Below are 23,748 nucleotides of genomic sequence, written 5' to 3'. Positions count from 1 at the left end.
TTTTGTTCTCAAGCAGAGTTTTTCTTCTGTTTCAGTCCCAGCCACTGTAAATCATCTCAAAGGATCCAATCGGAACACGACAGACAGCCTTTGGTTCAGCTGGAGTCCAGCCTCTGGTGACTTTGACTTCTATGAGCTGATTCTCTACAATCCCAATGGCACAAAGAAGGAAAACTGGAAAGACAAGGGCCTGACAGAGTGGCGTTTTCATGGTCTCATCCCCGGAAGGAAGTACACGCTGCATGTGGTGACTCACAGTGGAGATCTCAGCAATAAAGTCACAGGGGAGGGCAGAACAGGTGAGGCATCCAGACAAGAAATGACTTCTAAAGGTGCATTTGAATGATAAGACATAATGTCAATAACAGTGTGCCATACACTAGCCTCTGAACTTGCAAAGGCACTGTGATTCAGTGGATAAAAGCTACACAATTTGGGGCTGGGGAAATGGCTCAATGGCTCACAAGCTTGAGGATCTGAATTTGAATCGCCAGAACCTAAGTGAAGCTGGGTATGTTAACACATGTCTGTAATCCCAGTGCACTCCTATATCAAGACAGGAAGTGGAGACAGGAGAATTCCCAGAAGCTCATGGGCCAGCTAGTCCAGTGCACATAGCGGCAAACAACAGAAAGACCCTGCCTCAAACAAGGTAGAATTTGAGGACTGACACCTGAGCTTGTCCTCTGACTGCCACACACGCATTGTGGAACACCCGCACACATCCTCGCACATGGGAGCATGTACAAGCACATACATGCACGCATATCACACAAACACATTATACACAGACATACACACAAAGACACATACTTTAGTTTAAAAAAAGAATCAGTTTCTTCACTTAGCACTGGCCACTCACCTGTATGGAAAAGGTAGATAACTGAGCATCCCTAAGCCTCGCTTTTCATATCTGTAAAGAAACATCATTATTGTGTTGCTATACTTAGTCTGCCCTGTATCTTTTATGTCTTGGGCACACATAGATGATGTTTATATCCTACCTGGAGTCAATCTTCAAGACTATCTAAAACTGGATACAACTGTCCATGAACCCCAGGCTTGCTGCCCCCAAATCTGATGAAATTAATACCTTTTCACACATGTAACCCATTCATTCATTTTCTATAGCACCCTGGTAAGGAAACTATGGTTATGGATATTAAAGACATATAAAAATGCTACAGTAAAAAAATGCCGTTTTCACGGCAAATACTATCAAAGAAAGTTCCTATTCCTGTTATCAGGTTATTCCTTATTAAAGTATAATTAGAAATAGATCTGATGTCACTCAGTGCTCTGATTATCTATGTTACAGCACAAATATAATTTTGTGTGTTTTTTTCCATTTGATTTTACATATAGCCCCAAGTCCCCCCAGTCTTTTGTCATTTGCTGATGTTGCAAACACTTCCTTGGCCATCACCTGGAAGGGACCCCCAGACTGGACAGACTACAGTGACTTTGATCTGCAGTGGCTCCCCAGAGATGCACTCACTGTCTTCAACCCCTACAGTAACAGAAAATCAGAAGGACGTATTGTATACGGTCTTCGTCCAGGGAGATCCTATCAATTCAGTGTCAAGACTGTCAGCGGAGATTCCTGGAAAACCTACAGCAAACCAATTTCTGGATCTGTGAGGACAAGTACGGATTGTTTCAGGACTTTTGAGTTTCAGGTGGAATGAGGCAACTTTTTATTCCAGTGGGGCTTGGTTTGAATCCAAAGTTTTGAGATTGGTTGGATTTGGATTTCAGGTGGATTTCTCCATAATTCCTTCATTTTTTTCTTTTTTGGCCTTTTTGAGACAGGGTGTCTCTGTAGCCCCAGCTGGCCTGGAACTTGCTATGTAGACCAGGCTGACCTCGAACTCATAGAGATCTGCCTGCCTCTGCATCCCAAGTGCTGGGATTAAAGCGCATGCACCACCACACCTGGCGATGTCTTCATTTTTTAAATTTTATCAACAATGCAAAACACAGAAATAATCTCCACCTCATGTGGGAAGTACTACATTGATAGGCAGTTATATTTTAGGTATGAAATAGAAATATACGTCACTTAAAATTCATATTAGAGGCATCTGACCCAAAACAAAGAAGCTTCCTAGAAGAAGGAAATCCTGATTGAACCCTACAGGGAGAGCAAAATTCACCAGGAAGAGGTGGGGGAAAGAAATGGAAAATAGGTAGAGAAAAAAATATTAGAAGACCAGGGAACAGGGAGAGAAATGCAGCAACCGAGGAGCAGAAAGGAGTTTAATTGGCCAGAGTGTGGAGACAGAGAGAATCAGATGAGAAATCACTGTACATGCTGCTGTGGTACCCGCTGTGGTCTTCATTCAAGACCCATATCAGCAGAGGTAGCATAATCATATTTACATTCTAGAAAGTCACTGCGGGTACCTATAGAAAACAGATTGATAGATTGCTTCTAGTTTTCTGCAGGAAAGATTGAAGGAGGGAGACAGAAGTTCATTCCTAAAGGATCACAAGTCAGTAATGTTATTTCTTCCCCTCCTCAGTAAAAGGGCTCACATTTATCAAGTAATTACTCTGCCAGCCTCTGTTCTAGGTAGTTGTGCCCTTTTCCACCATTGAGTCATTAAAATAACCATATGAAGTAGAAACTCTTACTTTCCTCTTGTACAGATGGATTATAAAGGAGGAAAGTCATTTATCTAAAAGTACCTAGTCAAGAGACTTTTGTGTTCAGGCTGGTAAACTTCAATTTTAATTTCTAAGGTACTCTGCTTTACCTTCTGTCCAACTTCTGGTCAGTCGATTTCAGTATCCTCATATGCATTTGTTTTACTAGCAATTTTCTAAAAAGACAGTATTTTAACTCTTAGTGGGGTTTTTATTGTTGTTTTGTTTTGTTTTGTTTTGCAGTCTTGGGGAAAGAATCCATGGCCTTGCCCAAGTTTGGCAAGTGCCCAACCTGTGAGCTATATCCCAACCACATTTTAACTTTTGTTTTTGTATTTATTTTTTATTTATTTGTTTATGTGTGTGTGTGTGCATGCACACGCATGAGCATATGTATGTGCACAAATGCAACAACACACACAGCTTAGTAGCAAGTGCTGTTACCAACCTAGCCATCTCACTGGCCCCATTTTAACTTTAAATGTTTTTCCGAAGTGGGGTCTGGCAGGCAGAAATTTCCTTGAAGATTCATAAAAATATTTTCATCAAAACACAATCCAGTAAATTGTGAGTACTATTTGTTTAAACTTCAGAGCTAGCTGGTCCCAAAGGTGCTGGGGGAAAATGTGTCTCCCAGATTGCTGAACTGTGTTTCTTCCCTTCCATAGAGCCAGACAAGATACAAAACCTGCACTGCCGGCCTCAGAACTCTACAGCCATTGCTTGCTCTTGGATCCCACCTGATTCTGACTTTGATGGCTATACCATTGAATGCCGCAAAATGGACACCCAAGAAATTGAGTTTTCCAGAAAGCTAGAGAAAGAAAAATCTCTACTCAACATCATGATGCTAGTGCCCCATAAGAGGTACCTGGTGTCCATCAAGGTGCAGTCAGCAGGTGTGACCAGTGAGGTGGTTGAAGACAGCACCATCACCATGATAGACCGTAAGTGTCCCCAGAGGTCTGTCCTGGGCCTCCTGCCATGTAGGGTGGAGGTCTTTGCACCTCTCTCTGTCATATCCGTAGGGTGGCGGACTTTGCACCTCTCTCTGTCATAATCCCTCACTCCCCTTCACATGTAGTCCACTTGCACATAAGAAGCCTGTCTTGTAACCACCTGGAGATGAGGATCAAAAGGCTTCAGAAAAATGGCAACATTTCTCTGGTCTCTGACAACAAACAAGTCGATTATCTTAAAGTACCTGAATGAGTTAGTATTTAAATATATTACCCTGCCTGATCTAGTTAGAGCTATAATGGAGCTTTTAAGCAATTTGAAGCTACAACTGTAGGAAATCCTGCTGAGGAGCTGCCTCTTTCATTAAGTTTAACGTGCCACAGGCAAATCACTCCCTCTGCCTAACTCTCCTCAGGAGAGGAGGGGAATTTCTTTATGAAGGCTTTAATCACAAGCACTCATGCACAGACGCTGAGGGAAATGACTACAGACTCATTTCTCTGACCTGTTCAGGAGGTGAAAGCAGCCTTGTGACCTCTCTTGGCTCCTTCCCCATCTCTTTTTCCAGGCCCTCCTCCACCACCTCCACATATTCGTGTGAATGAAAAAGATGTGCTAATCAGCAAATCTTCCATCAACTTTACTGTCAACTGCAGCTGGTTCAGCGACACCAATGGAGCTGTAAAATATTTTGCAGTGGTGGTGAGAGAGGCTGACGGTAAGTTATGATGAATTACCAACTCTGAGACCCAGAATTGCCTTCTTTAAGGTCATGTGAGGGCTCCTTCTATGACAAAGTTTGGAGAGTAGAGAAGCTAATTTTTATAATATTCATCTCTGTCGCTGCCAGATTCAGAGAGATTTTTTAAAAAGCTGCTCAGATGCTGTTTTAGCAATGAACCCTATTTTCACTGGGGCATAATGGTTAAATGGGAGGGAAATAATAAGAACAACAACAATAGCAATAACCATCAAGTTAAGTGGGCATAGTGGCCCATATGTATAAACCCAGCACTAGGGAGGCTGAGACAACAAGATTGCCATGAGTTCAAGGCCATCCCAGGTTACATACCTAGACCTATCTCTAAATAAATAAATAGATAAATAAATAACTATCATTTATAGAACCCATGCTCTTTTGCAAATTGCATGGACAGCCCTCTTAGCTACTTTGCAATCTGACTTACTCCTGCAATCTGACTTAAGTTGGTTGGTTGGTTTATTGTCACTAAGTAGCAATATGCTTCAACTCTCTCCACCAACCACATCCTCCTAAACCAACCATTAATTCACAAAAATTTCCCAAAACTTGGCAGAGGGAAAAGATGTTCATTTACTGAATTTTGGCTGTTTTGTTTTTATTATTGTTTGTTTTTGAAACAAGATCTCAAGACTTCTCACTCCATAGCCCAAACTGGCCTCAAGCTAATTATCCTCCTGCCTCAGGCTCCTGAGTACCAGGATTTACAGGCATGAACTACCACACCATCTCTGAATTGTTAACAATATGCTTCATTCTTTATTTTTCTAGAACTCAGTGGTTACCCAATTCCCACAAACTAGACAAATGCTAGATAATAACGATCACACCACTCCATACAACCTGAATTGTGACCTGAGTGTGACCTTTGGAATTTATTATACATCATTTTGTCAAATCACCCATAGGAAGTACATATTTGGGTACATATATCCATGTATGCACCTGCCATTGAGGTCTTAGATGTTAATTCTCCAAAAGAGAGGCCTGTGCCTGCAGTGATGTGGATCTGCCTTACCTTCCTTATATTTTTTTCATAACAATTATTTATGGTGCTCTAGAGGAGTTTCTTAAGCATCCATGACACATTTTGACCCATTTACACATAACAGGGATAAACATGACAAACATTTGGAACAATTTCTGGACTAAATAGTATTTTAGTTTCACTGGCTGTTTAACAGTCTGTGTGCTTTTACATTCTATTTAATTGTATTAAGTTAGCTATGCATAATTAATTAAATAATTTCAAGGGTCAATGGTGCATTCCAGATTTTCTCAGACCCTGTAATTGAAGATAAATTTGTGAGCTGTGAACAGACTTTAATTAGGCAACAATGAAGGTACCATTTTTCCTACATGAATGTAAGGCAGTGACCAGAAAATTCACATCCAGCAGAGCAGCCTTGTGTTTTCAGCCAGGCAGGCTTCCACTATTGATGTCCACAGAGGTGGGTGATGGTCCCTTGGAGACCTAAGGTAACCAACCATCTATACACACTCATCCTAAACCCATCTTTCTTTTTCATCTACTTCCAAAAAAATAATATCTCCATTTCATAGGCTATGACAGAGATCCACAACTGGTCAGAATGCAGAGAATAGGTGACAGTGGAGTCCCCGGCCCTAACTGATACATCTATACTGCGACCCCTACACCCAAGGCTCAGGGAACATCTCAGAAGGAATAGACAGATTCTAGAGCCAGAGAAACAGGACACCTGCTTCTAGATGATGCATTCTAGACATGATAGGGAAGCTGCACCTATGCAATCACCACAGTGTGGTTGCCTAAGCAAGACTTGCATAATGACACCACCACCTGACATGTCAAGGTGGATGGGAGAAATTTCATGGGGGTCCTACCTCTAGATAAAGAGCTAGAGGTGATCAATGGATGCTGAGGGAAGGAGACTCAGTTTTCTCTAGGGACAAGTTCCCTGATAGGTTATCTAATTCCAAGTGGTCAGCCCTAAACACAGCTACACACAAGCACCACTAAATGGACTCATTGCATTATATATGTATAGTTGTAAATGTATGTGTGTATATGTAACAATAATAATCAAAGAGGACAGGAAATTGAGGAACAGGGGGAACTAGGGTAGAAATGATGTAAATATAATACTCGTGTATGAAATTCTCAAAAAAATTTAAAAATTAATAAATTTAAAAACTAATATCTACACTTCAGGAAAAGCAAATTAATGACAAAACAAACGGCCAAAGGCAAGAAGCCATCTGTCATCTGGTCTTAAGTATGCTGGTCCAAAGGGGGCTCTACTAGCTAACGGATGTTGAGGAAGGGGTATAAGGAAGGAGGGGAACCGGAGAACCTTTTGAAAAGTAGCTAATGTTTAGTCTCGGTGATGGGGACTTAGGAAGAGGAAGATAGAAGTAAAGAAGAGCCCTTATGGCTCTGACTGGAGCCTCTCTAAAATGGAGGTTAGAAGCATAATTTTGGGAGGATCTCCACTCTTAGAATTCATCCCTCTTGATCCATTTCTTCTCTGTCCACCAATCTGCTTCTTCACACAGGGCATAAATAAAACACCAATAAAATAGAATAAAAACAATATTTCTAAGATCCACTCACTGTAGCAAATCTTACTAAAGAGTTTGGGATGTTGTGACAAACTCTAGTCCCACTTCCTGAAGATCATTAGAAATGGCATTCCATCTCTATAAGATTTAACTTATGGACTGGAGAGATGGCTCAGCGGTTAAGAACACTGGCTGTTCTTGCAGAAGACCCAGGTTCGAATCCCAGCACCCACATGGCAGCTAACAACTGTCCATAACTCCAGTCCCAGGGGATCTGACAGCCTCTTCTGACCTCTGCGGGCATTGCATGACATGGGTGCACTTATCTACATGCAGGCAATGCACACATACACATAAAATTTTAAAAAATAAGTAAAATTTTAAAAAAATAAAGCCAGGCATGGTGGCACATGCCCTTAATCCCAGCAACTTGGGAGGCAGAGGCAGGCAGACGTCTATGAGTTCAAGGCCAGCCTGGTCTACATAGTGAGTTCCAGGACAGCTGGGGCTACAGGGAGACCCTGTCTCAAAAAGACCAAAATAAATAAGTAAATAAATAAATAAATAAGACTTAACTTATTAATTTCATCTCTCCCCCCAACTAACATAAAAACTAGTTCATAGTGCCAAAACACACAGCAGACTGAATGGACAAGGAACGTGGTCTGGGAAGTGCTCAACTTGGGGGAACAGATTTGAGCCAGGATCAAATTATGTTCAAGATAACAGAGTCACACAGAGAACAATAATAAGACTGGGTATGGCATGTTGTCCTTGGGGGCAACTGCTCTGGCCTAGGACATGATTGTTCTTATCTCTTCTCTATTTCCCAGGTCGTTAGAATTTCCTTATTAGCTCAACTCCAGTGGTTTTGGCAAGGTAGAGCTATCACTGAGCTACTTTCTAGAGTTGTAGGACATATTATTATTTGATTCAATTGATTTGATTTTCTAGAAAACTGATTGTATAATATGCATAATAAATACACTTAATTTATACTTTTTTTAAAATAGTTTCATAGCATCCTTTGAGATCATAGACTCTGTATTACGGGATGACTAAAGATAGTTGATGAGCCAGCAGCCTTGGAAACCTAGTCATAAATCACTCAAGTCTCAAGAACACCAGTCTAACTGTGGTTTTCTCCCCCAGGCAGTGATGAGCTGAAGCCAGAACAGCAGCACCCTCTCCCTTCCTACCTGGAGTACAGGCACAATGCCTCCATTCGAGTCTACCAGACCAATTATTTTGCCAGCAAATGTGCTGAAAGTCCTGACAGCAGTTCTAAGAGTTTTAACATTAAGCTTGGAGCAGAGATGGATAACCTTGGTGGGAAATGCGATCCCAGTCAGCAAAAATTCTGTGACGGACCACTAAAGCCACACACTGCCTACAGGTTAGATGCATTACCATCATTTGCTGGAGAGACAAGCTACATTATGAGGTGTTCAGCTGTCTGAGCATCTGCTGCATATGAGCTTCTGTAGATTAATAGCCAATCTTATGAGAGTACTCTATATTTCAGTGAGTAATTTATAAAACTTGGGATCCTTCCTCCATTCACAGGTAATGTGCAAAGAGGACTTTCAGCCTTGTGCAAAAGCTCCAAATCATTATGTGAAGCACTGAAGGCTTTTAATAGACTATTCTTTCTCCTATAGCTGCTTTAGTGTGAATCAAATAATTTATTATGTTCGCTTTTTAAAAATGTTCAAATAGACTGAGTTTAGGCAGAGCCAAACAATATGAAGCTCTGTCTTCCACTTTTAATGAGGAATGAAACTATACTTAGTTTCTAAGGTGTGTAAAAATGAAAATGCTCTATGGTCCAGGCAGAACTCTTAAAGGAAAAAGACAAAACTCTTGAATGAATGGCAACACCTGTTCCTCCCTTCGAGGTGGCAGATGAATGGAGCAGCTGTTCAGTGTTGGTCCCGAAGTAGCACAGCTGCAGCCAACAAGCCCTTCCAGCCCTAGGAATTGGAGGCACTCTTCTTCTGCACCAAAAAGCGAGTAGACTCAGACATGTTTAACACCACAATGAGCACCCTCAAGCGAAAGGAAACCTAGGTAATTGTCTTAGATAATAAGATTGCAGACGTGCGAAATTACTTCTGCAGGAGATGGACCTCTGCGGTGTTGGACAATCTGATGTAGCAGCCAGTCAGGTTCTCTGTGAGCCGAGGTCTGACTGATTCTTAGATATTTTAAGTATCACTCTTAGGTCTCAATAGAATTTTTTCTGCCAGTTCCAAAAGGAGACTGTGGTATAATATCACACCTAAGGGAGTTCTTCACAAAAACTCTTGAATGAATGGGAACACCTGTTCCTCCCTTCGAGGTGACAGATGAATGGAGCAGCTGTTCAGTGTTGGTCCCCAGGAAGTGCAGCTGCAGCCAACAGGCCCTTCCAGCCTGTTGGAGGGGCCTCTCCACATCAACAAAGGCAGGCAGATGATTTCCCTAAAACAAAAGACTCACTAGACTCACTTTGGGCAAGAACTTGATATAGGTGCCAGGATGGGCACCAGATCCCTGTTACTGCTCAGGCAAGGCTGTGACCACCAAAGAAAAAGTGAACAAATGCAGGGATATTTACTTCAAGAAAAGGCCATGAATCTACTTAAAGGAGATCAGATCCTGGACAAAGCAAGCAAGAAACATAAAAGGGACCAGAAACTGGAACCCTTCAGTCCCTGCAAGAATCAGGGAGTCTTCAGTTCCTTGATCACCTGAGTTCAAAGAACCTGAACAAAAGTCTCCCAGGACTGTTCTACTTTAGAGATGGAGAACTAGGACTATATTTGTTCACTTACTTATGGAAAAGAGAAGGAGAGAAGATGACTTGGTACAGTAGCCCTCGTTATCCAAAGAGGGTATGTTCCAGAACCCCAGTGTCTGCTTGGAACCACAGAGAGTACTGATCCTGTCATTTCAAGCTTTTTCCATCTTAACTAAGTACTGTGATCAAACTTTTGCAGTTGGGGACTGAGACACATTTCTTATTCCTTCTTCATAATTTCACAAGCACAACGAATGTTCTTAATGTAGATCTTAACAATCTCAGCATATAAATTTTTACCTTTCAAGAACATTCACATTTTAGCTAAAGGAAGCTTCTCTTTAGTATATCTGAATTGCCAGTGCTACCACTCTATGTTTGGGGGGGGGGCATTAGTAAGTAAAGTAAGGGTTACTTGCACACTAGTATTGGGATGCTGTGGCAGTCCCTCTGATAATAAGGTGGACCCTGAAAGCTAGGGTTGGTGGAGTATTCTTGTAATCCTAGCCCTTGGGAGATAGAGGCAAGAGGATCAGGAATTCAAGAACAGCCTGCACTACATAGCAAGTTTAAGGCCAGCCAGCCTAGGCTACATAAGATCCTCCTGGGTGACTGACAGGGGTAAGAAAGCATAGTGAGGGACTGGCAAGAAGGCTTAGTTGGTAAAGAACTTGCCAGGAAAGCCTGAGGAACTGAGTTTACTACTAAAACATACATTTAAAAAGCTGGGTGCAATAGTAAATGCATGCAATCCCAGCATATGGTTATGGTGTCCCTTTTTTTCTGATTTATTTTTATTTTTATATGTATGAATGCACTGCCTGTGTATATGTAAGTGTGCCACATGCATGTAATGCTCTCAGAAGCCAGAAGAGGGCATCAGATCCCCTGTAACTGGAGTTACAGACAGGTGTTAGCCACCATGTGGCTGCTAGGAATGGAACCCAGATTTTCTGCAAGAGCAGCCAGTGCTCTTAACTATTGAATCATCTCTCCAGCCCTATGGAGTCCATTTTTTATTTTGTCCTTTTTTCTTCAGAGCTGAGGCCTGAACCCAGGGCCTTGCACTTGCTAGGCAAGAACTCTACCACTGAGCTAAATCCCCAACCCCTGGAGTCCATTTTTTAAGAGCTGTTAAGAGTTCCTGATGACTCATTAATTTTAAGCCTATAAGAGGTCACTATCTCACTATCTCCTTGGGTTCTGGAAGGTCCTCATGCATCTGCACTCATTTTGTACTGTTTATTTGTTTGTTTGTTTGTGACATGATCAGTCTCATGTAGCCCAGGCTGGTCTTAAATTTAATAAATAGGTAGCTGAGGATGATCTTGAACTCATGACCTCCTGCCTTTACTCCCCAAGTGCTAGGATTACAGGCTCATGCCACTACACTGAGCTTATAATTTGTTTTTATACCTGTGATTTTTATTTCTGAGGTGAACACAGCAAGGTGGCTGTGTTCAGTGACTTTTTTTCACACGTGAGGAAACCGAGACATAAAGAGCCTATGGGCCATTCAGTTAATTGTCTACAGAGCAAGGGCCAGACCTCAGATCCTCTGCTTCTTAGCCCAGGTTCTTTCTGCACCATCCATCTGACATAAGTTGTTAGTTTTAGTCAAAAATTAAGTGAAGAAATAGGAGGGAAAGATACATAGGAGCAGAAAATGTGGCCTTTGGTTCTTTTTCATCAGCTTTCTCTGTGATCTTGGACAAAAAGAAATGGAATTTATGCCAGCTGCAGGTTCTAAACCTCCAAAGCAGTATCATAGGCTTTTTCACTGTGCTGGAGAGAGTTGAAAATGACCAACCAAAACCATGTTCTGTACCTGTAAATACCTGTACAAATATAAGAAGCTCTTACCAGAAACACTCTTTTCAGTTTCCAAAGAATAATAAATTAGCAACACACACACTCACACACACACACCACACATCCACTTCAGGTTTAACACAATGACTACTTGTTACCCCATTAGGTAACAATTTCTATAAAACACATCAATCTATGATGGCATAAAGATAAAATTCCTAAAAATAAATGCTACCCCCACCATCAGGCAAGTCAGTCACACCTCCCCACTAAAGCCAGGCACTTTGCAATGAATTCTACGACTTTTTAGAGATAGAAATTAGAGATGTGGCTGTTCAATATCATTCCATGTTCACTTTACACTTGGACCTGGCATGAGTTGGATGGAAGGGGTAATGATTCAGAACTTTTTTCTTTTTTAAAATATTTTATTTATTTTTACGTGTATGTGTGTATTGCCTGCATGTACGTAAATGCACCCGTGTCATGCAATGCCCGCGGAGGACAGAAGAGGCTATCGGATACCCTGGAACTGAAGTTACTGACAGTTGTTAGCTGCCATGTGGGTGCTGGGATTCGAACCCGGGTCTTCTGCAAGAATAGCCAGTGTTCTTAACTGCTGAGCCATCTCTCCAGCCCCACAAATCAGAACTATTTACCATCGCCTGTACTGCTTTAGCATCATCCCAGGATATGCCCAATTTGGGATTGAACAAGTAGATTTTTAAGGGAGAAAAAAAAAGTTTGCCATTCATTTTCTCTTTTTAATTTTTTAGAATTTAAGTTTTTATGTGTATGAGTGTATTGCCTATGTGTCTGAAAGTGTACCCATGTCATGCACCTCTGTCCACCACAGAGGACAGAAGAGGCGTCAGATTCCCCGGAACTGGAGTTTAGGTCAGTTGTTAGTCACCATGTGGATGCTGGGATTCAAACCTGGGTCTTCTGCAAGAGCAGCCAGTCTCTTAACTACTGAGCCATCTCTCCAGCTCCTCATACCCATTGAATTTAAGTTAGCTTTAGCAATATTATTTCTACATAAACCAAGCTTGATACTCTTGTTAGTAGACTTACAGAGAAGGTGGGAGAAACTTGAGAAGTCACCCAAAGCAGTCTTCAGTGGAATGCAAGGATGCCTTCCTGCAGCTCCCTGAGAGCTGTATCCCCTAGCATGGGCTTGAATCCATCCCAGACTGGGAGCTCAGTACCTATGTACTGCCTCATGCTTAAAAGTTAGAAACCAACTTTGTATTCCTACACTCCTCCCTTCTTCTGACTTCAGCCTCCTGAGCTTAGTTCTACCGTCAAGAAGAAAAACAATCCTGTTTTCCTCTTCTATATGGCAGCATCTTTTCAAATCTGAAGTCAGTCTGCATGTTCCTTAAAGTCTTCTCTATCATAGTCCTGGTCATCCACCTCTAATGAGCTCTAATTTTTTATAAAATATGTCTCCAGAACCAGGGTAGGTGACCAGAACGGGTCAGAGTCGCACCAAGGGCATGAACTGTAGGTCCTGTAGACTCATCATAGGTTTTTCATTCATGGTGGTGCACACCTGTACTCCCAGCACAAGAAAGGACTAGAGGATCACAAGTTTGAGGCCAACGTGAACTGTATAGCAAGTTCAAGGCCAGCCTAGACTATAGAGTAAAATTCTTATACCATAGGAGGGGCAGAGAGAAAGACCGCTTCTCTATCCCACGGCTCCCCTTGTCCTCCAGCTGCTCTTCTGTTCACAGCACCCATTACCATCGGACAAATTATGTCTGTCAGTTTACTGTGACTTCCTCCATGGGATTGTGGCTTCAGGAATGGTAGGGACTTTGATTTGTTCCTCAAATTATCCCTGGCTACTAGAAAAAAGGACCAGAACAGTAAGGATTTTACTAGAAGCTCAGTGAGTATTTCATGAGCAAATCAGGGAAGGACTGCAAAACCCAGGTCTGTCTGGTTCCATAATTCACAGCCAACTCTGCATACACAACAACAAAGTGCCCGCTCTTATATGTAATTTTTAGCACATCTTACTGAGCTCAGCCAGAAATTTGCACTTAAATAAGTTTTTTTCTTTTCAGAATCAGCATTCGGGCTTTTACTCAGCTGTTTGATGAAGACTTGAAAGAGTTCACAAAGCCCCTCTATTCAGACACATTTTTCTCTTTGCCAATCACTACTGAGTCAGGTAAGACTAACCTTTCCATCTACCCACACTCTCTCCCAGTCACCATGTTACCTACAAGAGCCTTTAGTGGGGAGGTGTGGTGACCTCACCCTTGACGGTAAGGGGACATTTATTTTCCTTTCATGTGATCATAGATTGATGTAGATTAGAGAGATTGCACCAGTTCTGTAGAACAGACTGGAAAGGAATTAATCTAGAAAAGAAGGTAGAAGTACAAGATATTTTTCCACTACAAATGAATGAAAACCATTTTATTAAGTGAATGAAAACCATTAAAATTAAAAGCTTGAGAAGGACAAAATCTAAGTTGATCCAAAGGGCTGTCTGTTGTAGGTGGGACTGAATATCTGTATAAAAACAGCTGGCCCTCTGTAGCCACAGGTCCACCATTTTGTATCAAAAATATTCAAGAACCAAATTATGTTTGTAATTAAGTATAAAAAATTTTCTTTTGGGGGCTGGAGAGATGGCTCAGTGGTTAAGAGCACTGATTGCTCTTGCAGAGGACCCAGGTTCAATTCCCAGCACCCACATGGTGGCTACGAACCATCCTTAACTCCAGTTCCAGGGGAATCCGAAGCCCTCTTCTGACCTCCGCAGCATTGTATGGCATGGGTGCACTCACATACATGCAGGCAATACACTCACACACATAAAATAAAAATAATAAAATATTTTTTAAATTTTCTTTTCATGCCTTTGTTCTCTAAATGATATAGCATATCAACTGCTGACATAGCATTTATACTAGCGGTATTAAAAGCAATCTAGAGGTGTCAAAGTAACCAAGGGAATGTATGTAGATTATATGCAAATACTGCACCATTTTATATAAGGACTTGATTTGGGTATGGGTGGAGTCCTGGAGCCAATCAGACACTGAGGGACAACTACACATGTAAAAGAGGGGGAAGAAGTATTCATTCGGAATATCCCAAAGGAGTGGGGTTATAGGTGATTTTTCCTCCTTTTGTTTATTATGTTTTCTTTTAAATTATTTTATAATGTTGGGCCAGTGGGATGGCTCAGCAGGAAAAGGCACTTGTCACCAAGTCTCACAACCTGAGTTAGATTTGCACATGCCTACCATGGCCCTGTCTCTCAGTATCCTCCATGTTGAGAACAGCATGGCTCCTATCACCTTGCTCCATGATACCATCATGTCCCAGGTTTCCTGGAGCTAGTGTGTAACAGAGATCGGCCTCTTGGTCTGGGGAAGTTGTTTAGAGGTAAACAGTCTCTCCTGCTACGTGACAGAAGATGGTTCCCCTCACAGACCTTCCAGTGTGTTTACACCAACCACAGGGATAATCTCCTGGTTTTCAGGCCAAAGAAGGATCAGAACCCAGTTAAGAAGATTTAGATGTGTTTGTTTATAATTTACTGTTAGGTAGACACTTACTAAACACAGTTCTTTCTGGTTTGAAGTACTGTGATGCAACAAAAATTTTATGTACTCCAGTAAAAGAAAACACTAAATATTCAAAACAGAATCTATTTTTTTTTTTTTTTTTTGGTTTTTTTGAGACAGGGTCTCCCTGTAGCCCCAGCTGTCCTGGAACTCACTATGTAGACCAGGCTGGCCTTGAACTAGCAGAGATCTGCCTGCCTCTGCCTTATTTGATGAGTAATGAAAGGAGATGTGGAATAAGCAGATCTGAGTTTAAAAATGGAGCTTCAAAATGGGTTACTCCACAGACCTAAACAGGAGAGGCAACATTGTATAGCTTTTGAAAAGAAAACACTAGAATAAATCTGTTGGACTGCAGACTATGAAATAATCTCTTAGGTAAAACAAAAAAACAAGCAAACAAAAGAAAAGTAAATTAGAGTTAATCAAAATTAAAAGCTTCTGTATTTGAAAGGATAGCATCTAACAAGTGAAAAGACAGCCCACAGAATGGGAGAAAATATTTGTAAAACAAGGATTGAGTACCCACAAAGAACTCTTAGCTTGCAATTCAATAAGAAAGACAAATAAAGCAATCTAAAAATGTACAAGTGGCTAATAAACATCTGAAAAGATGTTCTAGGTGATTAGTCATTAGCGAAATGCAAATCAAAACCACAGTAGGAAGCTGCTCTGTGACCACTAAATGACTAGAATCTAGAAGACAAGGTCAGGCACAGTCACCCACAACTTTTAACAACAGCACTTGGGAGGCCAGCCTGGTCTACCTAGCAAGTTCCAAGCCAGCCAGGGCTACATGGGAGATAGTGTTGAAACAAAGAAAGAAAGAGAGAGAGAGAGAGAGAGAGAGAGAGAGAGAGGAGGGAGGGAGCGAAGGAGGAAGGAAGGAAGAGGCTACTTTTTCTGTTCCTCATCATCAGTAGCAATATCATACCAGATAATAAAAGTGAGATTTTGTTAAAATAACTCTCAGCAATTGACTGGATTTTCTAAAGCCCCAGTGCTATGTAAAACTCTTCAAAAAAATAAAATAAAATAAAATCACATCTTTATCTTTTGGAAAACATTTGGCATTTAATTCAGGTGCCCCAAGTTTTATGTACAAGCACCAGGTCAAATTTCCTTTCTAAGCTATACAGTACTTTTAAATTCAAAAGTTAATGAATGCTAACCCTGGAAATCCCTGCCTGTAACAGGATAGAAGCCATCGCTCTATCCCAGCTGATGCTCGGGACCTTTCTAGAGTCAATACCTCACCCTGGCTATCTTGAATTGTACTTGTAATAACATAGCTTTTGTAGTCTATTGAGTTATAATTCAGACACCATACTGGTTCACTGCCATTAATTTTCCCTTTTGTTTGTTGTTTCCACTGGCTTATTGTAGAGCCCTTGTTTGGAGTTATTGAAGGTGTGAGTGCCGGTCTGTTTTTGATTGGCATGCTGGTGGCTCTTGTGGCCTTCTTCATCTGTAGACAGAAAACTAGGTAAGTATGAAGATCCCTTTGGTGATTGACCCCTCAAGTGCAGAGATGCAATGGAAATGCCCCATAACCTGAAAAGTTACGATGGAAAATAATTTGGTTTCTCCAGATTAAATTACCATAGTTTCGTTAGGAAAAACAAAAGTCATGACTTGCTGTTCTTCAGTTCCCCTATGTACTGTTGATGAACTTGGCCCTCACCAATGAATGTGAGACCATCTGTAGATTTATTTAAATATGCACAGGCAAACAAATAGGGGTTTGTTTGTGTCCTCATGAAGACAGAGATGTTTGCAAGTTTTGTGCTGCTTTCCTGAAGCATAGCCTGGAAAGCGTGGAGAATACGACCATTTGAGGCTTTGTATCTGCCATGCCAATTCAAAAAAAAAAAAAAATGAAATAGTATACACTTCCAATACCACGCCCTCTTCATTTAATTATTCTTTTTCCACTTTCTGCTCTCTCTTGCAGTCGTGTCTGGCATCTGAGGTTTACTGGTTTAGGGAATATTTTAAGGAAAGTTTTATTGAGAGTGTGGGAAGTGATTATGACCTGCAGCCAGAAGCCAGGAGACAAATCTTCAGTTATTCTGGAGATGTATTCCTGAGTGGGAAAGATGACTTTTATGTTTTCCCACCTCCTTTTCCTCCCTCAAAGAGTTGTTGGTTGAGTGCAGGCTTCCACAAGAACTGAAAAAATCACATTTGCACAGCGTGCACAGCCTTAGCATGAATGGGAAAAAAATCGTCCAAACCAAGAAGCATAATTAGAATTTTAAAAATCTGTGCCTTATGTTTCAGCCATGGTCGAGAAAGGCCATCTGCCCGCCTGAGCATTCGAAGGGATCGACCTTTATCTGTCCACTTGAATCTGGGCCAGAAAGGGTAAGTGCCAAATGTTCCTTCATTAGTTTATTGGAAGGTGATATTCTGTGAGAGTCACTAACAAGGTCTTTCTTTCTTTCTGACTCACAGCAACCGGAAAACTTCTTGGTAAGAGAAAACTTATTAATTATTATGTTATCTGCTTTTGAAATGCAACTCAGACTGGTTTTAGCATTTTTCCCTTTCCCAGTAACTTTCTTTTCCCTTTGTTTCATTTTTAATTGCAGTCCCATAAAGGTAAATCAGTTTGAGGGGCATTTCATGAAGCTGCAGGCTGACTCCAGCTACCTCCTATCCAAGGAATATGAGGTACAGTGAAGCTTTTGCACCCCAATCTTCAGAATTTCCCTCCTGATCTTTACTGTGGAATCATGGTTAGGATGCTCAGGGTCTCAGCAGAGAGCCTGTAGTGTCTACAACCATTCCTTGAACGACATTCCTAGTCTCCCAGGCCAGTGAGTCCAATAGAGTCACAAGTAAAGAACTAACAAATTTCAAATGCAATACTATCGATGACACAGCTTGACTGTTTGCTGGCCTGGAAAACTATGTAAGTTGGCAAAAGGCAGCTTCGAATGTGATTCTCAGTTTGGCCACACGTGTGTCCTGGGGCATGTTAGTTATCCCAACTAAGCGTCATCTGCAAGACGGGAACAAGCACACCTCCTGTGTGGGGCTGTGGAAAAGATCAGCGCTAATGCATGTGGAATAGTGGGTGTTCCATAAACTGTAGCTCATGGGCATATCTTTACATGACTATGTATCTCAAGCACTGTGTGATTTACTTGGATCTATTTTATATTCTCCATTTGCAAACTTTTTTTTTTAAACCCTATCAGGACTTAAAAGATGTGGGTAGAAACCAATCCTGTGACATTGCCCTCTTGCCTGAGAATCGAGGAAAAAATCGATACAACAATATACTGCCCTGTAAGTCTCATGCTGGAAAGTGGAACCTATCTTCTAGCATTAGAGCTATCTTCCAGCAATAAAAGGGGGTGGAGCTAAAGAAATAGAATATTTTACATTGTGTGTGCATGCGTTGTTTGTGTGTGTTGTGTGTGTGTGTGTGTGTGTGTGTGTGTGTGTCTGTGTGTGGTAGAGCCAGGTATCAAAGAGCTCAAGCTCTTATTAACTCTAATAAAGGATGATTTGAATATAACTGCACCTAAAAAATTTACAGCCACTGTAAATGCTGGTTATGAGACAACAGTATGCTGAAGAGCCAGAGTGTTCTGATTCCACTTTGGCTAGCTTCTTTAGACAAGACCAGACAAGCTCAGGCATATTGTACATGTAAAAGCCTTATAAGGTATGAACAAAAACTTCTAACTCTAAAAGATATTAGTTAGCACATTCCAATGCCCTGAAGACGGCCCCTACCAATCAAGACTCCCCCCATACACAGGATATGGGGACATCCAATTATTTTAAAAAGATGCTTGGTGCGCACGGGTTTCTGTGGAGTGCCCCAATAAAAGCTCCTGCCTGCTATTGTCCGGGGCCAGACTCCATCTTTGGCTCATGAAGTCTGTGCCTGGCTAGCCGCCATTTGGTTGTTGTCTCTTTTTTTTTTTTTACTTTAAATTCTTTAATAAACTTTTTGTATAATCTTTTTGGGTATCTGTGAGAATTATTCTCGAGTCTCGAACCCTAACATATGCTATTGGCATTTTCTTGTGTATTCCCACTTAATGTTTCTCCTTGGGAACTCTGTGCATCAACAGAGTTAAGAATAAGGTTCTAGCATCAAGTTTATCTGGGTTTATTCCAGAAAGTCTCTAGTTAGTGACTTTTCAGAAGAGTAGCCTGCCCTATTAGATAAAGTAATAGGAGGTAGTTTTTCTGGATCATATTCATTCCATAAGTGAAAGAGAGCTGGTCACTGTATTAGACAAATGTCATGATGTTGCAACAGAAAGTACAGATGGGACTTCACATTGTCTCCTGTGTCTATTGTCCGTGCACACCAGTGCCACCTGCAGCAAGCTATTTATATCATCAGAGCCCCACTGTAACATGGACATACGAACACTTCTCTTGGGCCTGCAGTGATCAGAGATAGGGCAACCAAACACCAACATTACGTAAACAGAAAAATCACTCCAAGACCCACAGCCAGTCTTTATGAATCTCCTTCCAGATGACGCCTCAAGAGTGAAGCTGTCCAACGTAGACGATGACCCTTGCTCCGATTACATCAATGCCAGCTACATCCCTGTAAGTGAACTGCCAGGTCACAGTGCCCAGGGTGAAGCTTTAATGGTGGCTGCACTAGAGGTGCCATGCCTTCTGTATTGCCCCACTGTTAGGCCTATAAACACTTGCAGATTGTAGAAGACCATGTCTCACTGCCATAAAATAATCTCAATCTCTGCTATGCCCTGTTTTTTTCACAATAGCCATGGTAATACACAATTATCATGAACCCAGAATGCATTTTCAAAGATTTTCTCTCTGCAGCTCTGAGATAAAATTAGAGCTCCTCAAGGGAGATAGGCTAAGGCTGACAAGCCAAAGGGGTCAACCTCATATTGTTTGGACTTTTGAAAAGCACAGACACACTTCAAAATGTGTCAGCCTTTGGGACCTGATTCCCACTACAGTGGGAGAGACTTTAAAGGTCAGACAAGCCCAGGTTTGAGTTCCACTTCTGTCCCTGGCTGGCTCTGTGACATAGCAAGCTGTGTCACCCCTTTGGGCTCCTGTTTCTTTTTCCAAAAATGTAGGATAATACCTCAAATTATCATCTATGCATTCAATAAATACTTGCTGATTAAGTGCTATGAGTCAAACACTGAGGTCTGTAAGAGAATTGTGTCTGTAAGAGAATTCTCCCATAGCTAAGACTTGAAGGAATTACAAGGCAATGTCATGCTTATCTTTCCAGAGCAGCATCTCCAAAATTAACATGCATCAACATCACCCTGGCTGCTCCAGAGGGGATAGGTGGGGCCTGGGATTTTGCATTTCTAACAAGCCCCTGTGTGAGACCACACTGGGTAGCAAGAGGCTAGAGACTGACCTAAGAGCATCTAGGAGGAAAATGTCACCAGCCAAGCAGAGAAGGCACTTAGGATAGAGATTAGCCAGCTGAGAGGCAGTGTCGGGGTGGCTGGGTTGCAAATGGCAGAGCTGATGTAATAGAGAGATCCAGTGGAAAGGAGTGACATAAAGAGTGTCCACTAGGATTTACAAATAATTTCACACTGATGAAGTACAGGATGAGTGAGTAGCAATAGCCTGGCTCATCAAGGTTAGAATTAAGTCAAATCTGAGAAAGTCCAGACACTGCACATTATCTGGTAGAATTCAAGGAATCAATGGTTTCTTTTACATTATGTTTCCCTTGCATAACACCTCTTACCCAATTATTATTCTAATATAAAATTTCCAAAATATAAAAGACAGTTCCTGAATAGACCACACACACACACACACACACACACACACACACACACACACACCATGGGTGAAGCTTTTTCTAGATCACTGCTGGAGCCCTCCATTTTTGCCTTTTAGAATAGACACAGCTGATGAAGGAAAATGTGGCTTTTAACAGTAGTTCACTGCTCCCAATTTGTCCTTCCCAAGCCTTGACACTCGTGTTAATATCTGATTCTCAACTCCAGGGCCTGTTAGAGATCTCGTATCATCTAATCTGCAGAGCTAACTCTTTGTTTACAGTTCTGAAGAGGCCCATTGTTTCTGATTCTCCATATTGTAAATTCATTTGCAGGGCAACAACTTCAGGAGAGAATACATTGCCACTCAGGGACCACTTCCTGGCACCAAAGATGACTTCTGGAAAATGGCCTGGGAACAAAATGTTCACAACATTGTCATGGTGACCCAGTGTGTTGAGAAGGGCCGCGTGAGTAAACAACTTTCCTGACTTCCTCACTTTGCTTTCCGCTGTTCTGATGGAATTCCATCTTCCCACCTCATCCAAAGTTATACCGATAAAACCAAGTAGAGACCACTGGAGAAAGCTGTCAGTGAATTAAGACACTTTTTTTGACTCTTTGTCTGATGTTTCAGTCAAAGCTGTCTCCATGTGAAGCCTGGAATTGTCAGAAGTGCTCATGAACAGGAGGACTTCCTGACCGCACACATCCTCTGTTCTTCAGAGTACATTTGAGAAAGCCCCGACAGGGTCAAAGGGCCTGTCTCTGTCTCAGAAAAGCAGTATCTTAGGCCATATTGGTAGACACAAAATAAAATAGTTATCTGGACTAATATTCAAACCTCTTATATTTATAATCTCCGTTTATAATTTTTTATTTTAGGATAAAAAAGGACTAAGTGTGCAACACTCAGTAAATACATGTTGGATTCAGACATATTTTTTGATCATCCGTGCTGGACTAAGACTTTATATCTTCCTCTGCAAGATTAGCCTTATTTGATACTATTTATATAGAGACATATGTTAACTATATGTGCTAATGAAACAGCTACATTATGTACATGGAGCCATAATTCATCAATATACACATGTAACTACTTACATATGCCTGCCTATGGTGCCTCACCATACTCAGTATAATAAAAGCCATGTCAAAAGCACTTGATATACAACTACACATGGAAATAGAAAAAAAAGTATATATTAATCAAGTATCATATAAAACACATCAATTTAAGTTATATAGGCTTCAAAACAAAATCTAAAAATAAATATAATCTCCTTTCTCCTCTCTTTGTACATGCAAAGACAAGTTTAGCTGAACGTTCTAAATTCTCAGAGATCTCTTGGCACATGGCATAGGTCAGGAAAGTGATAAAAATATGAGCAAAATAGACCCAGGAAGACAATACGTTCCTCTGCCTGGCTAGGTCTTTCTTCTGAAAGAACAACATTTCTTTCTCCTTCTCTTTGATATTGTGACCCAGTGTGTGGAGAAGGGCCATGTTGAGTGAACAGCTTTCCTGACTTCCTCGCTTTGATTTCCCACTCTTCTGTTGGAATTCCAACTTCTCACCTCATCCAAAGTTATACCCACAAAACTAAGTGGAGACCACTTGGAACCCAGAACTTCATGTTATGCAAGCCCTCTGACACTGAGCTATATCCAGGTCCAAGAACAAGACGTTTTAAGTCATGGTTTATCTCTAATGGGACTGGAACACTGAGGAAATCATTGAGAGAAAAACAAAAACTTCAAGCCATATAACACTGTCTGAAAATTGAACAAATGCAAAGATTGGGCTGGGGCCTGCTTTTTGGACAGTGTCACTCTATCACTTGGAACAGCAGCCCAACATCAACACTGACTGTCTGCAGGTCAATGGAAAGTAGATGGTTAAATTGCTTCAGAGCTGATCCTGGATCCCTAATTCAGGAAGAGATTTCAAGGATAAGACTCTGGGTTCACAGAGTAGTCACATTTCTAGACTTACTTTTTTTCCTGTCTGTCCTCTTCTAGGTAAAGTGTGACCACTATTGGCCAGCAGATCAGGATTCCCTCTACTATGGGGATCTCATCCTGCAGATGCTCTCGGAGTCCGTGCTGCCCGAGTGGACCATCAGGGAATTTAAGATATGCAGTGTATGTTACTTTGCTTGACTTCATTTAGAAACACATTGGAGCCAGGCATTGTGGAACACATCTGGAATCTCAGCACTTGGGAAGTGGAGGCAGGAGTGTCAAAAGTTCAAGGTCATCCTCAGCTACCAAGAGAGCATGAGGCCACCCTGGACAACATGAGACAGTCTCAAAAGAAAAGGAGGAAGAAATGGAGGGAGGGAGGCATGGAGGGAGGGAGGCATGAAGGGAAGGAGGGAGGGAGGGAGGGAGGAAGGAAGGAAGGAAGGAAGGAAGGAAGGAAGGAAGGAAGGAAGGAAGGAACCTAACTTACAAAGTTTTTGCTGGATCATATGTAGCCTGTAGTTTCAGCCCATGGAAATTCCTGTGTGGCTCGGTTGTTGGTTTGTTTGAGTTTGTCTTACACTATCCCTCTCATTATTCTGGTCTCTGTTCTTGCAGGAAGAACAGCTGGATGCGCACAGACTCATTCGTCACTTTCACTACACGGTGTGGCCAGACCATGGGGTCCCAGAGACCACCCAGTCCCTGATCCAGTTTGTGAGGACTGTCAGGGACTACATCAATAGAAGCCCAGGGGCCGGGCCCACTGTGGTGCACTGCAGGTATGTGCAGCCTAGGAGACAGTAAGGGTGCCTGGTGTCTGCCCATCTGAAAAAGTGCATAGAGAGAGGGTCAATAGGATTTCCCAGGGCCAAGCGGCCTGCCTCGCCTCAGGGGGGTTTTGTTTTC

General features: G+C 41.6%; 1 protein-coding gene across 3 annotated transcripts in view; it reads left to right on the top strand.

Moving 5' to 3' along the window:
* The window catches only part of Ptprb (protein tyrosine phosphatase receptor type B), a 129,875-nt gene that overhangs the window by 87,278 nt on the left and 18,849 nt on the right, over positions 1-23,748 (top strand). For all 3 annotated transcript variants that reach the window (XM_008830046.3, XM_008830045.3, XM_008830044.3), the window contains 15 exons: positions 36-299; positions 1,366-1,647; positions 3,318-3,596; positions 4,178-4,327; positions 8,066-8,309; positions 13,583-13,689; positions 16,487-16,586; positions 17,384-17,467; positions 17,558-17,575; positions 17,695-17,776; positions 18,307-18,397; positions 19,611-19,687; positions 21,207-21,341; positions 22,897-23,019; positions 23,458-23,621. In XM_008830046.3, the coding sequence (XP_008828268.1) occupies positions 36-299; positions 1,366-1,647; positions 3,318-3,596; positions 4,178-4,327; positions 8,066-8,309; positions 13,583-13,689; positions 16,487-16,586; positions 17,384-17,467; positions 17,558-17,575; positions 17,695-17,776; positions 18,307-18,397; positions 19,611-19,687; positions 21,207-21,341; positions 22,897-23,019; positions 23,458-23,621 (2,200 nt within the window). The remainder of the gene's footprint in view (positions 1-35; positions 300-1,365; positions 1,648-3,317; positions 3,597-4,177; positions 4,328-8,065; positions 8,310-13,582; positions 13,690-16,486; positions 16,587-17,383; positions 17,468-17,557; positions 17,576-17,694; positions 17,777-18,306; positions 18,398-19,610; positions 19,688-21,206; positions 21,342-22,896; positions 23,020-23,457; positions 23,622-23,748) is intronic.

The sequence above is a fragment of the Nannospalax galili genome, unplaced genomic scaffold, assembly GCF_000622305.1.
Source record: "Nannospalax galili isolate Female #2095 unplaced genomic scaffold, S.galili_v1.0 scaffold74, whole genome shotgun sequence".
Classification (NCBI taxonomy): Eukaryota; Metazoa; Chordata; class Mammalia; order Rodentia; family Spalacidae; genus Nannospalax; species Nannospalax galili.
Note: the sequence above shows the minus strand (reverse complement) of the source record. Positions and strands in the feature narration are given on the sequence as shown.